The sequence below is a fragment of the Falco naumanni genome, chromosome 3 (genome assembly GCF_017639655.2).
Source record: "Falco naumanni isolate bFalNau1 chromosome 3, bFalNau1.pat, whole genome shotgun sequence".
In the NCBI taxonomy this organism is placed as follows: Eukaryota; Metazoa; Chordata; class Aves; order Falconiformes; family Falconidae; genus Falco; species Falco naumanni.
Window position 1 is genome coordinate 50,581,662 of NC_054056.1, and position 13,838 is coordinate 50,595,499.

At 37.2% G+C, this 13,838-nt stretch overlaps 1 protein-coding gene across 2 annotated transcripts in view; it reads right to left on the minus strand.

Annotated features, from left to right (window-relative positions):
- Positions 1–13,838, minus strand: part of INVS (inversin) — a 98,393-nt gene that overhangs the window by 76,096 nt on the left and 8,459 nt on the right. For both annotated transcript variants that reach the window (XM_040588883.1, XM_040588884.1), the window contains exon 3: positions 8,085–8,251. In XM_040588883.1, the coding sequence (XP_040444817.1) occupies positions 8,085–8,251 (167 nt within the window). The remainder of the gene's footprint in view (positions 1–8,084; positions 8,252–13,838) is intronic.

Consider the following 13,838-nt stretch of genomic DNA (forward strand, 5'->3'; position numbering starts at 1 on the left):
TGTTTCAATGATGCTGCTCTGTAATTTTTACTATAACTGACTTGGAAAGCCTTCCCTCTCCTTCACATCTATGATGCACTAATGAATCAAGATACAGAATTTTTGAAGCTGAATAATACACAAGACAGTGTTCTGACCACCCTCATAAGATCTAGTGCTTGATTTCCCAGAACCTTTTCAGAACAGTCATTTCTCTCTCTAGCTACATGCAAAAGAGCTTACCTAACGCTGGTGTCCACAAGATGCTTCCATCTTATAGTATTTTGTGTGCATGATTATATTCTAAGCCACCCCGCATGTTTCAAGTGAGAAACAGTGAAATTTAAGATGCTCTTATGAAAAGCTGCATTCCAGCTCCAGAGGAGACCAATACTTTGATTTCAAGATCACCTTTTCATACTTCAATATTTTGCTTACTGAGCACTAAATTGAGACAGGTTAATGCAAAGGCAAATGGAAGTACTAATGAAATCTAAAGAACGCCTGAAGCAGAACTAGAGATATACAAGATTGTGAAAGAAAGCCAAAGCTGCTATTTATTGCACAGAAAAAAACTTCAAAAGGGTTCCCTTGTCCTCCCTCAACTCAAATGGAATGGTACAAAATCTTACCTAAGGTTTTAAGAATAGTTTTCATGATGTCAGAGTTCATTTAGGAAGTTCCAGCCTGGCAAAGTCTTTGTCTGCTTTATTATTCTTCCTCAGAGGAGACAGCACAACTTTCTGAGGGACTATATCGTAATTTAGATCTCTGTAACAATGTGAAGTTTTTCTTCCTAAGCTTTTCCTGCAGTTATTTTTAACCATTTCAATAGGGCTTTCAGCACAGATCAATGGTAGTATCAGCACAACCAATAGTGAAAAGCATTTGGGAGCATGAGGACTTGTGCTAAGCAGGCAGAAAATAAATCGTTATTTTGTGGAGTTCATTTTCTATTGACTCGCCAGTGAACAGTTTTGCGGTTGTGAAAAGGGCTCAGGGGAAAGCCATGGGCAGGCCCAACCCTGGGGCAGCTAGTATATCTGTAATACAACACATACAAATCACATAGAAGGACCTGTACCTTCTGCCCTTGAGCATCTTCAGGCTGCTGCATGCACTAGAAAGAACCCTTTGTTCTGGAAAGAAAATATTTGTATCATGGTTATTGTCCATGGCTTAATTAAACACAGAGGAAACCATAGTCATGCATGTAAAAAACGCCACCTCTTCTGGCCGGCTGGCCAACATTCCTGTTTCACACCTTGGTTTGTTCAGATTTTTTGCATTTAGTCAAATTGTATGTTCACATGAAAGTATGCCAGAATGAATGTAAAGCTCATTCACACTCCATGAACCTATATGCACAGAATTAGTATTACTCATGAGCGCTCATTTCAGGGGGAACCTCACACAAGGTTGCCAGCTCAGGGAAAAAAAGAACATGAACTGACCACCATCACCTCTGAAAGGCACCGTGATTATTTATTTTCATGACATAGATTGGAAAATAAAAGTTAGAAGCACATGTACTCTTTAATGCAGTTCAAATAATGCCTTATGAATGATTTGAAACACTACAGCTCCACAAAATATATTTTGAAAAAGGTAGTGAGAGAAAAATCTATAAGCTTGTTCCCAGGCAATCCTCATTCAGGAGCTTTTAATACAAACATCTTTTACATGGACAAGAAAGAGGAAAGAACATGCTGGTTTGGGGGCTCTTGGACTACCTTGACTGTAGTCATTACATAAGACTTGGGAGTAAGTTTTCATAAAGTAACTGAATTCAAGTCTACTTTCTGTTTCCAGTTTTCTGCAATGTCTTATGCTTGCCACAGGCTGTCTTTTCTTACTTCCTTCTTTACCTCTATGGTTACTGGTGAGTGAGTATACAGGAATAACACTTATTTCTAGTTTAAGAAAAAATACAAGTAAAGATCATTAAAATACACCCTTATACTTTACACAGAATTCCTAACTGCATCCTAGTGTACTGTTACTTATCAATAACTGTGTCAGCAAAGAATTAATATAAGCTACAGAATATTTAATGCTTCTAGATAATGAAAGCCACATTTTCCCACTGGGGTGGTATTAATCTTCCTGAAGCCAAAATTAATATCCTCTTGACAGTTAAGCATCCTGGTAAGATTATTTTAAGTGCATATTATTAGCATCCAACAACAAAACTATTGAATTTTTTCTTCTATCCTTGTTCACACAAAAGGCTGTGCTTGGGGTATTCATAGAGACTGTTACTTCCCCAGAGTAAACAGATCGCTAGTAAGTGAGCATTCTCTATGAGAAATTCTGAAAGAAGCAGGCCTGATTTTTTCATACATTAAACTGGAATTACTCAATGAAAGATAAATGAAAAAAAATCATATACCAATATTTTGGATATGTAGAAACATTTCCATTCAGAAGTATCCCATGCAGGTGTTTAAGCAAGTTCCAATTTAAGACTAGCAGCAAATTGCTACCAGAATGCTTACAAGTGAAAAAGAATGTCTGTGGTTAAACTGCGATCCCAGTACTCACATCCGTCTCCACAGCATGTTTATTTCACAACAATATAAATTCTACCAGCTTAAACGATTTGTACCCACATAATAATAAAATTCCTCAGTGTGAAATCACTGGAAAATCATGTTCATGATTTTACTTCTGTTGCAATCAGTCACTGTTTCAGCTCCCAGTAAGTTCTATCTGTGTTCATGAAGGAACAACTATCCTCTGAAATTCCTACGGCAATCTTCACAGGTGCACTCCTGCAATAATGTGTATCATCTTCTGGTGGGTTTGGGGGTCTTTTTTTGTTTGAATGCTTTTTAAATTTAATTTTTCTGCAATGAACGACTTGACCTCTCTTTTTTGTTGTTGGGTGGGGTTTTTGGTTTTTGTTGTTTGGGTTGTTTTGTGGTTTTTTTTCTGTAAGGGTGTGCACCCTTTCAAATTGCTTGGGAGACTGTCCATTTGAGAGACAAAAACGTTCTAACTTTGTAACAGAACAGAAGAAAACCCAACAAGAAAAACAAAGTAACCTCATTTACGTGGCCTTCTGTCTACAAAGACTGAATCACCTCCATCATAAGGCTGATGAAGAAAAGACAGATACTACAAAAGATCATGTGAATGAAAACTGGAAAAAGATGACTTGCTAAACAATGTATACCTTGAGTTAGATTCATTTGTCACAATGTAGACATCGACAACATCAAGATCTACATCAGTCAGATGCCTAAAAGGATGACTGAGCTCGTCAGTGTGTCCTAAGGTACTCATTTATACTATTGAGTGAACGAACTGCACCCTAAACTGCATTAACTTTGAAAGTGATCTAGATGACTAACACAATGTAGTTGTCCACATTGTAAATTTCTGCAGTTACATAAGATTCTCAACCCACCACCTCACATTGCATTGTAGTGCGTTTTGCCTATTCTCAATCAAGAGAAAAGATGTATTTGTTACATCTAAGCAAAGAGTTTAACTTTCCGACTCCTTATTCACACTAAGAATCTTTTTTACACTAACAGATGTGTAAAGCTTGAAAGCTGTAACACGAAGGATGTTTATCACCACATGAAAGACTTACCATTAAGAATATAATTATTATCATTAAGCAACTACTCATCAAAGGTTATCATACCAATGTATAAGCAAAGTTGTTTTCAAAAAGCATTGCTATTTCAAGTAGTACTAACAGCTGATATTTCTGACCCTACCTTATTAACTTCAGGAACTTTCTGCAAAGAAAGGCGTGAGAACATGTACACTTAGCCTGCTATCACAGAAAGGTGGCTAGCTGCACCGGTAAGTCAGGGAATATCCTAACTCTTACTTCCTGCAAATGGTCCAGAATGTCATCAATGAAGTCTGAGAGAGAGAGATTACAAGAACCCTTTGTTGAGAACCTGGCACATCTTTCCAGGTAACTATTGCTTTGTAGACATGCTCCAGTGACAAAAGCCATTTGGACACAGCACAGCAAAACAAGGACAATACAGCAATTTTGAGTTCAGAGACCTCAGTTTTCTCATTAACGGGTCAAGATGACCTAGATATTAAAACTGCATTAGACAGGGTTACCGAAATCATCAGACCACCTTCACTTTTTACCTACGTTGAAATCCTTGGAACTGAAAGAACACGGAACAGCAAAGGTCAGTCTGCCTAGCTGTTCTATCAGAAATATTTTCTGTGGAGACTATATCAAAGGCAGAAATTTTGATAATGTTTATTGATATCCAAAGCCAAATAGAACTATTTTGACAACTCACAGTTCTGAAACATGGCTTCCAGGACATGTTTGGGACAACAAGCAAAAGCACCTAAGTGCACCAGAATACCTGGGAGGAGGTCAACTACACAACTGCAAGTAACAAACTACTTAAAAAGGAGTTAGAGGTGCCATCAGGAAAAGATGAAGGATTAAGGAATTATTGTGAGATTCTCTATCACATCAGATGTTTTGCATGTCACATGGTACAAACTGCCCTTTACGATTGCAGCAAGACATAAAGGAAATTGAAAACACATGCAGTTAATGGATATTATGTCAAGACAAAATATCTCATCTTAAATAGCTACAATACAAATCGCCACAATATGAGCATACAGATAAAGATTTAAACAAGAATTTAGATTGTTTTAATATGCTAAAATGTATTTTAAAAACCTGGGGGAAATTTAGTGTTTCAAATTAATTTTTTAATATGATTAAAATGTTCATGTGCCTATCAGGTCATAAAATCTAAAGCCTGTATGAACACCAGGCAAGTACAGTATCTTAACAGCAATTTTTATAAGTCTCTGACATTGTTATGTTTATGAAATACCTACCTTCAAAAGATTAACATTCAAAGCAAGCTGGTCACTTAGAAATATGAAGTTAACCCCTGCACACTGGAGGCAAGGTTATGATGACGACTAAAATATTTCATCAGGGTGTTGTGTTATGTAACCAAACTCAACTGTAACCTACTGTAACTAATTACGAGGGTAGTCAAGTAATGTAATGCATTACTATACACATTTCATGAATGCATTCACACTATTTTTTAATAGTTAACATTTCTACCTATAGAATTTGTAAATTTAAAATATTAAATGAACACTTAATTTGCAGTAAGGGATGCAGTAACACAGACCATCTAGTCCCTATGGACTCCCAACAAGTCTAACTGAAGAATGTCACCTTATTATCATCTTTCCAATTGGTTTTCTATTTAATCGCTCCTTACTAAATACTGTGACCATACTATAGTTACCGTTATGTAAACCTAACCAAAATAAAACAAAAAAAACCTGCAGAGTATATTAAAAAGTATATAAAACATCTGAACAATGTGAATGATTATGAATAGGTGAAAAGATTCTATAAACAGAAATGGTTTGCTACAAAAGTCATGGCAGGCATTCTAACTGGTACCAAAAGACACAGCTTACATAGCCAAAACAACTTTACCTTTTGAGCAGTTACAGTTTTAAGCATACTATAAAAAGTAAAATACTAAATAAAAAGCTATTCTTCATAGGTTGAGTTTTTAATCTTCTCTGTGGAGTCTTTTTCACAAACATCACGGTAAGCTAGCCAACTGTCCTGGTTTCAGATGGGATAGAGATAACTTTCTTCTTAGTAGTTAGTACAGAGCTGTGTTTTGGCTATGATTTGAGAACAATGTTGACAGCACACTGATGGTTTTGGTTGTTACTGGGTCATGTTTACACTAAATCAAGAAATTTTCAGTTCCTTGGGCCTTGCCAGTGAGGGGGATGGAGTGGCACAGAAATCTGGGAGGGGACACAGTCAGGGCAGGTGACCCAAACTAGCCAAAGGGATATTCCATACCATATGACATCATGCTGAGTATATAAACTGGGGGAAGAAGGAAGGGGGGGACATCCAGCATTATGGCGTTTGTCTTCCCAAGTAACCGTTACGCGTGATGGAGCCCTGCTCTCCTGGGGATGGCCAAACACCTGCCTGACGATGGACAGTAGTGAATGAATTCCTTGTTTTGCTTTGCTTGCTTGCGCAGCTTTTGCTTTACGCTTTTCCCCCACCTTTCCATTTTGTTATTATTGTTAATATTTTTATTGTTATTATTGTTCTTACCTCTTTATTCTGTTTAAATTATTAAATTGTTCTTATCTCAACCCTTGATTTTTACATTCCTTTCTGATTCTCTTCCCCATCCCTCTGAGTGAGGGGGAGTGAGCAACTGGCTGCGTGGTGCTTGGTAGCCAGCTGGGGTTAAACCACAACACCAACCCCTCTTTTTTCCCTCCTCCTGTCAGCAGTGTACTTATTCTCCTCTAACTATGAACACTTCCCCCAGCCCTAAACATACTCAAAAGTTATTGCTGCTCTGAAGTTATACTTTAAATTACCTTTTATTTTATTGCAGAATACCTCCTTTATCACATCTTCAGTTGGACAATGTAACTAGACAATATAAAAGACTGAAATTGTAGAAAGAAAAACAGACAGTAATGCATTTCCCTCCTGGTCCTTTGAAATTATTTGGTATTCCATATGCTTGAAATTCCCAGACACAGCATTAATAATTAACAGTGTATGGCTTTATATCCACTGAAATTAACGGTAACATCCTAAAAAGTATCAGAGCGTACAGAATTTAGTCTTACAACTGACCATACCAAAACAGACAAAGACTATTTTTCCTAGAAAGTACAAGTTCTTAAAACAGCAATGGATTATACTGTCTCTGCAGGCATATACAAACACACTCAGCAAAAACACTTAAAAAAAAAAAAATAACCCTTCAAAGATTTACCTTGGGATGGGCCAAGTTTTTAAAAGACTCACAGCATTGTTTGCCTCTAAAATAATGAAAGCCTCTAAAGATACAACATGCTCAATCAATACAAGAAAATCTCCTTTATACCTCGTATTGGGTTTGTGTGGCAAAGTTTTGGTAGTGGGGGAGCTAGAGGGGTGGCTTCTGTGAGAAGGTGCTTGAAGCTTCCTCTGTGTCCGACAGGGCCAATGCCAACCAGCTCCAAGATGGACCCACCACCGGCCAAGGCTGAGCCCATCAGCAACAGTGTAGCACCTCTAGGATAACACATTTAAGAAGGGGGGAAAAAAATGCTACAGCAACTGCAGCTGAAGAGAGAAGTGAGACTATGTGAGAGAACTACAGATATGCAGGTCAGCGAAGGAGAGGGAGGAAGTGCTCCAGGCACCAGAGCAGAGATTCCTCTGCAGCTTGTGGTGAAAGACCCTGGTGAGGCAGGCTGCCCCCCTACAGCCCATGCAGGTCCACAGTGGGTCAGATATCACCTGCAGTCCCTGGAGGACCCCATGCTGGAACAGGTGGATGCCCAAAGGAGGCTGTGACCCCCTGGGAAACCTGTGTTGGAGCAGGCTCCTGGCAGGAGCTGTGGACCCATGGATTGGAGGAGCCCACACCAGAGCAGGTTTGCTGGCAGGACCTGTTACCCCATGGGAAACCCATGCTGGAGCAGTCTGTTCCTGAAGGACTGCACCCCATGTAAGGGACCCATGCTGGAGCAGTTCACAAAGAACTGTAGCCCATGGGAAGGACTCACACTGCAGAAGTTCAGGGAGAACTGTCTCCCATGGGAGGGATCTCACACTGGAGCAGTGGAAGGGTGTGAGGAGTACTCCCTCTGAGGAGGAAGGGGCAGCAGAAAGTATGTGTGATGAACTGACCGCAACCCCCATTCCCCATCTCCCTGTGCTGTTCAGGGGGAGGAGGCATAACATTTGGGAATAAAGTTGAGCTTAGGAAGAAAGGAGGGGTCAGGAGGAAGGTGTTTTTAATATTTGGTTTTGTTTCTCATTACCCTACTCTGATTTGATTGGTAATAAAACTAATTTCTTCCCCAAGTTGAGTCCATTTAGTCTGTGATGGTAATTGTTGAGTCATCTCCCTGTCGGTATCTCAACCTGTGAGCCTTTGGTTAAATTTTCTCTCCCCTGTCCAGCTGAGGAGGGGAGTGATAAAGCGGTTTTGGTGGGCACCTGGCATCCAGCCAGGGTCAACTCACCTCATACCTGTTGAATGCCAGCAGTTTATACAATGGCTGAGCACTTGTAATGTAATTACCTTTTGTGCAGCAAGATGGAGAGCAGTTCTTCTACTACGATCAGCTCTATTAACATCAGCTCCAGTCTTCAGCAATGCCTCTGCACAGTCCAGCCTGTCAGCCAATACACAGTACATAAGTGGAGTTCTTCCGAACTGGTCCTCTTTATCTTTCAGCTCAGGGTTTCCTTAAAAAAAAAAAAAAAATCAAAAAATCACATAAAACAGTTAAGTCTATGAGTATGTAAAGAAAGCTAGTACTTTTTTTATTAAAAGGATATCTTATTATAAAGGAACAGGAACAAGGTGATCAACTCAAAGTTACTACTTTTCACGCTGTTTTTACTGACATTTATAGAACATTTCAGAATATATTTACAGAAAAAAAGTACATTGAGAAAACTTTAGTTCCACAAATACACCTACCACCAGTAACATTCTTCAATGGCATAATAACAAATAATTTAAAAATAGTTATTCAGATCTTAGCTGAAAAGATTACCTTAAAAAATATCAACAGCACATAAACCGAATAGTCCTTCCGAAACCTGTAAACACTGTAACTAAAACAAGATCTGAAGCCTGCTCACAGCAATATTTATTTTAAAAGCATAAACATGCCAATATTATATCAATACAATTATTTACTTCATAGTACTTTACAATATGGAAACTACTAAAATAATTCTCAAGCTGTCTTGAACTGGTAAGGTTAGTAAGGCAGTAATTCAGCTAAATGAGAAGTCTGAGGTCTTATAAAAAAAAAGATCAAAACATTGTATTCTTATTCACAGTCAAAAAGAACCCTCTGAACATACTAGTGTACACCTTTCACTACAGAGTTTTGTATTTCTATTATGTCACCACATAGAAGTAGCACTGATAAATTCATGGGTATCAACTAGCCTATACATCCCAACTCTAAACGCATCTCTCACATAGCAACTTTGTCTACAACTACTCAAGGAACACTGAATTTTAACAGGCAAGTTTAGTTTTCTTTTTAAATATTCCCTTGTTTGCATGACTTGACGCTTCAAAAGAACTCCAGCAGAAGCATGCTTTTCCTTTACAAACACCATCTTCACTCTACCCCAGCATATTATACTTATCTACATATCCAGCAACTGTATTCTTAATTATAATTTCTGTTGCTTCACCCCACTGAAGAGGCAAGCAGATGAAGTGTGAATCAAGGGGCATGTCAAGAATTAAAACTCATTCCCTACCAACCAAGACTCTCACAAAAAATGCTGTTAAGCAGGATATTACCTGTTAGAGCAATCATTTGCTTGCTCACTCCATTTCTAAGTTCCTTTTAAACTGTTGAGTAAATACCACATTGTTCTTATGATTAATTCTGTAACATTTTCTCTTGCTTAGAAATTGTGATTTGCATTGAGAAAACTCTTTCTGCTCTGTCAAGAACTGCTTAGGAACCTTTCCAAACTGTTCTGTGAATGCAAATATAGAAAAATTTCTTTTCGTTCTTTGCCCATGGCCTTGTCTCTTCCCTGACTGCCCCTTCACCCTGATAATCCATTAGTTTTAAAACTAATTTTTATGCCTCTAGCAAATTATTCCCAAATATATATATATAAAAATTAAAAACCAAAATTATTTTACTGACTCGCATCTACCTTCCTCAGACACTGGTTGTTTTTTGAACACCTTCTTGGTTTGTAAGACACACCCTCACACTGCTGTTTAGCCATGATTGTTTCTCTTTGACCTTCCTCAATGCTTTCTTCCATTAAGTGCTTTGGCATTCACTTTACACTGCAAGCTAGGAGCTTACCCTTTAGACTCATCTTTAGATTCTTAGTAGTAAGAGTTTTCATTTTGATGTCCCTCACCATTTTTAGAGTACACAACTATAGCTGGCTGCTCTTGCTTATCTGTATACTCTGGCCAAGAGTTACAAAAATCTCGCTTAGTAGCACTGATTCAGGTCCTACACAGCAGTCAAAAGCAACTTGAGGGTTGGTTCTTTTCTGGGTTCACCAGATTTTCTGTTGCCAGCCCATTCATGATTTCTAAAAATTTAGCTTTAGGATCATATCCTCAACAGCCATTTACCCAAAGCATATGAAAGTAATCTTCATTACTGTTGTGCCTCCTGTCAGTTCAGACTCTCTGATCTCCCTTAGCATATCACACATATCACCATCTGGTCAGATAAACAGTAATAAAATGTTAGTACTACAGTTTTTTATTTAGACCTGTAAATGCAATCATTAAGTGGTTTGGTTTGGGTTTTTGGTTGGGGTTTTTGTTTGTGTTTAAGCTTGATTTATATGTCATTTGTTACTTATTCGAACCCAAGACTTGCTTTCTGTTTTGGTTTTTAGATGTGTATCACCACTCCTGCACCCATATGGCTTCCATGAATGTATCAGAATACAAAGTATACAGAAAAAACATAGTCCACATTGATGCCTTCCCTTTGCAAATTTTATGTTCTCATCATATCATCAATAGCCTCATTTAAAACATGAAATTCTAGTTTTTCTATTTAATTTTAGACTTCCATGTATGTGGAAAAAAGTGTATGTTTGGTTTTAATTTCTATGCAACTTCAACCAGTTTGAATACAGAAGATACAGAATAGCTACATTTCCACCTTTTGTAGATAAAACACTGAGAACTACATGTAGCCCTGTCAGCTCTTCCTCATTTTTCCCTTTAGCAATCTTCCCATAATGAGTATAACAGCTGAATATTGGATTTTTTCAATAAATAAATGACCAGAGTATATTTTTATACAGAAGAAAAATCAAATAATAAATAAAATAACAGAAAATTACATTCATAAATATACACAGGCAATTTTTTTTCCTGTGCAGCTTTGCATAAACACTATGTAAAAATCTGGTCTGAACTTTGCTTAGAATGGGAGACAGTAAAGTATCTGATAAATCTTATTCATTATTCTTCACATCAAAACAACAGATATCAAAAAAGCTTCATTTTATGGTAGCATTTTTAGAAGTAATTTTTAAGACTTAAAAAAATAATTTGCAATGTTTCTAAGGGGGAGTTAAAAGCTGGTTAAGTTGAAAAGTATTTGGATTATTATTTATGTCCTATTATATATTTATATATTTTTTACTAACACTACATATTTGATACTGTTTAAAATTCTACTCTTTATCAAAACTTTTTGAGAAAAAGTTCATTTACTATCTTTCAATACTCATTTGTCATCTTATTTTCATTATTGAAGACCATAATTCTTTATTTCTGCTCAAAATGACAAGTTGTAAAATTTACTAAATCCATTAGCAAGCAAAATATAGAAGAAAAAAAATTCTGTCACTTGTTCAATTAATTCATGGCCATTAAGAAATAATCCAAAATGTAACTTATCCGTTTAAGAGGAGAATCAATTTTTTTTTTATTTTCCCTAACTTGTAAAAACATTTACTACACTTTCATTTCACAATATTACAAATTTCATTGTGAACTGGGTGCAATTTCAGGATAACTTTTTCCTCTAATATTAGAAAAAAGTATTTTAAAGTTACAAGTACATATTGTGAAGCCATCAATGTCTTACATCTCAGTATTTCAGCTAACAATAAATACTTTTTTCATTCAACAGAGCATAGTACAAAACCACCAAAGCCAGTTATGAACAAGCATTCAGCCCTGTTTAGCAACATACAGATCTTGAAGTCCAAAGCATAATTTAACATGTCACTGCTCCCAGTCAACAAGCCAGTTTCTCCAATTAGCTAAGCAGTCACGTGCTTTTCCAGTATTAGTTCAGCCTAGTAATTTAGACATCACCAAACCATATTTCACTGTTCCGTGTTTAACATAGCCTCAGTAAATTTGTTAAAGCTGATGGGATTTCCACAATCACATGTATTTAAAAAAAGAAATATATAAACATGCATTTCTACCACTAAGACACATGCATGTGGCTTGTGCTCATGTAACACTTGCTCTTACATCAGCAGTGTGCAAAACTAGTCCCTCTCAAATTCCATGTTTCCATTTTCTCATATAATGTTAGACGATATACAGAACGTAGACTAAAAGAAAGAAATGAGTAAGGTCAAGATGAGCAAAGGTGGCCTAAAGCTCAAGCATAACCCAATTAAGTAGAGCAATAGACATCTATTTTCATTTATAGCTCCCAAAGAGCAATGTTGCTGATGACAAAGAGTTTCCATGACTACTCACAGTCTGAGTGAAAAACAAGCAAGACCTTCAAAACTTGATGCTGGTAATTTGCCTGAAGCTATTCCACTGGTTTTTAAGGTACAAAACTATCTCCAGCTAGCACTAAGTTACTTCTTGTTATTATCTGGTTTGCTTACAAGACTCTGTGAGGCCCTTAGAATGGTAAAAGTCTTGTGGACGTTTCCCTAAAAGGGTGTCTCTGCACTCAAGCTAAGGGACAGGACAAGGACTCCGAGCTACTACATCACCATCTGATGTTAAGGCAGCCTAAGCTCATGAAATTCACTAACCACAATACCTTGAGGACTTCACAGTTGCAGCAAGTTATTTTGTGCAATCAAGCAAGCACAGGTAGCCTTCAAAACATTCATATATTAGCGTATCTAAAATACGCCATGGCATAATTAAATTATCTTCCACACACCAGCCAAAGAAAGAAAGTCTGTTTGATACCCTTTCAGGATCAACATCCTCACCCCACCAGATTATGCATTCCATAAGCTTGTTGCCAGTGGAGGTCATGAACATCACAGAATCAAATGGTCCAATTCCAAAATTTAAGTCATATTCATACCTCATCAATTCCTCACAGTCTACGCAAGCAGTCACATCAGACTTCTAACATTTCCATGCATTTTTCAAACCAGAAGAGGAAATAGGGCAGCAGGAGGATGTAAATTCTGCTTAATTATTAAGACATACCACCTCTTGTTACTTGCAAAAATCTTGTCTTTTGTAATATCTGATTTGAGTTTTATTCAACGTCTCATATGGCAGAAAATGGAAGAGAGAAGCAGAGAGGAGAAGGGAACAAAAACATGTAACTGCGTATTTGCCACCTGGAATTTATAGTTAACATTTACAATGAAACATCATATCAGAGATTTAGAAGCATTTGTATGCAAACAATACATAAGTGTCTTAGAATGAGGAGTTGGACTGAACAGGCACTTTAGTGTAACAACTACCATACACATTATGTGTTCTTATAAGCAATTAAAACAGTTAGACCCATCTTCTCAAAAGTCTACATAAAAGCATTATAATGCAAAATGATCCTCCAAACACAGAATTAACTTTTGCTCCCTTTTTGCCTAGGATTAAAATGATACAGATGGGGTTTAACACTTAAGAGCTGTTAATTGAAGACACGTTCACTGTTGTATAAAACATAGAAAAGAAAGTAACTGAGTATTCCCCAAAGCCTGAGATCATACAATTCTAAAACAATGTGACACAATACTAGGCAACTCATGCAATGCAAACAATTAGCACACTTTGTTTAGAGCACTGGTTATACAATAAACACTTGGCATGTGCTGTACTTTATGATATTTAACCCACAGGCTGTTTAGAAAATCCTGTAATCAAGCATCAGCAGTGATTAACAAAGGGACACTGTTCCAAAGCCCTCTTTCTCAATACAATTTTTCTGCTTACCTTTGATTTTGTGTATTTATGCCTCTTACTGTCACAGGAACGTCAAGAGGAACATAGTACCCAGAACACATAATCTCAAACACCTGTTCCTTTAAAATCACAGGCTATTGGGCAGCAGATTACACATGCATTCATACTCATGAA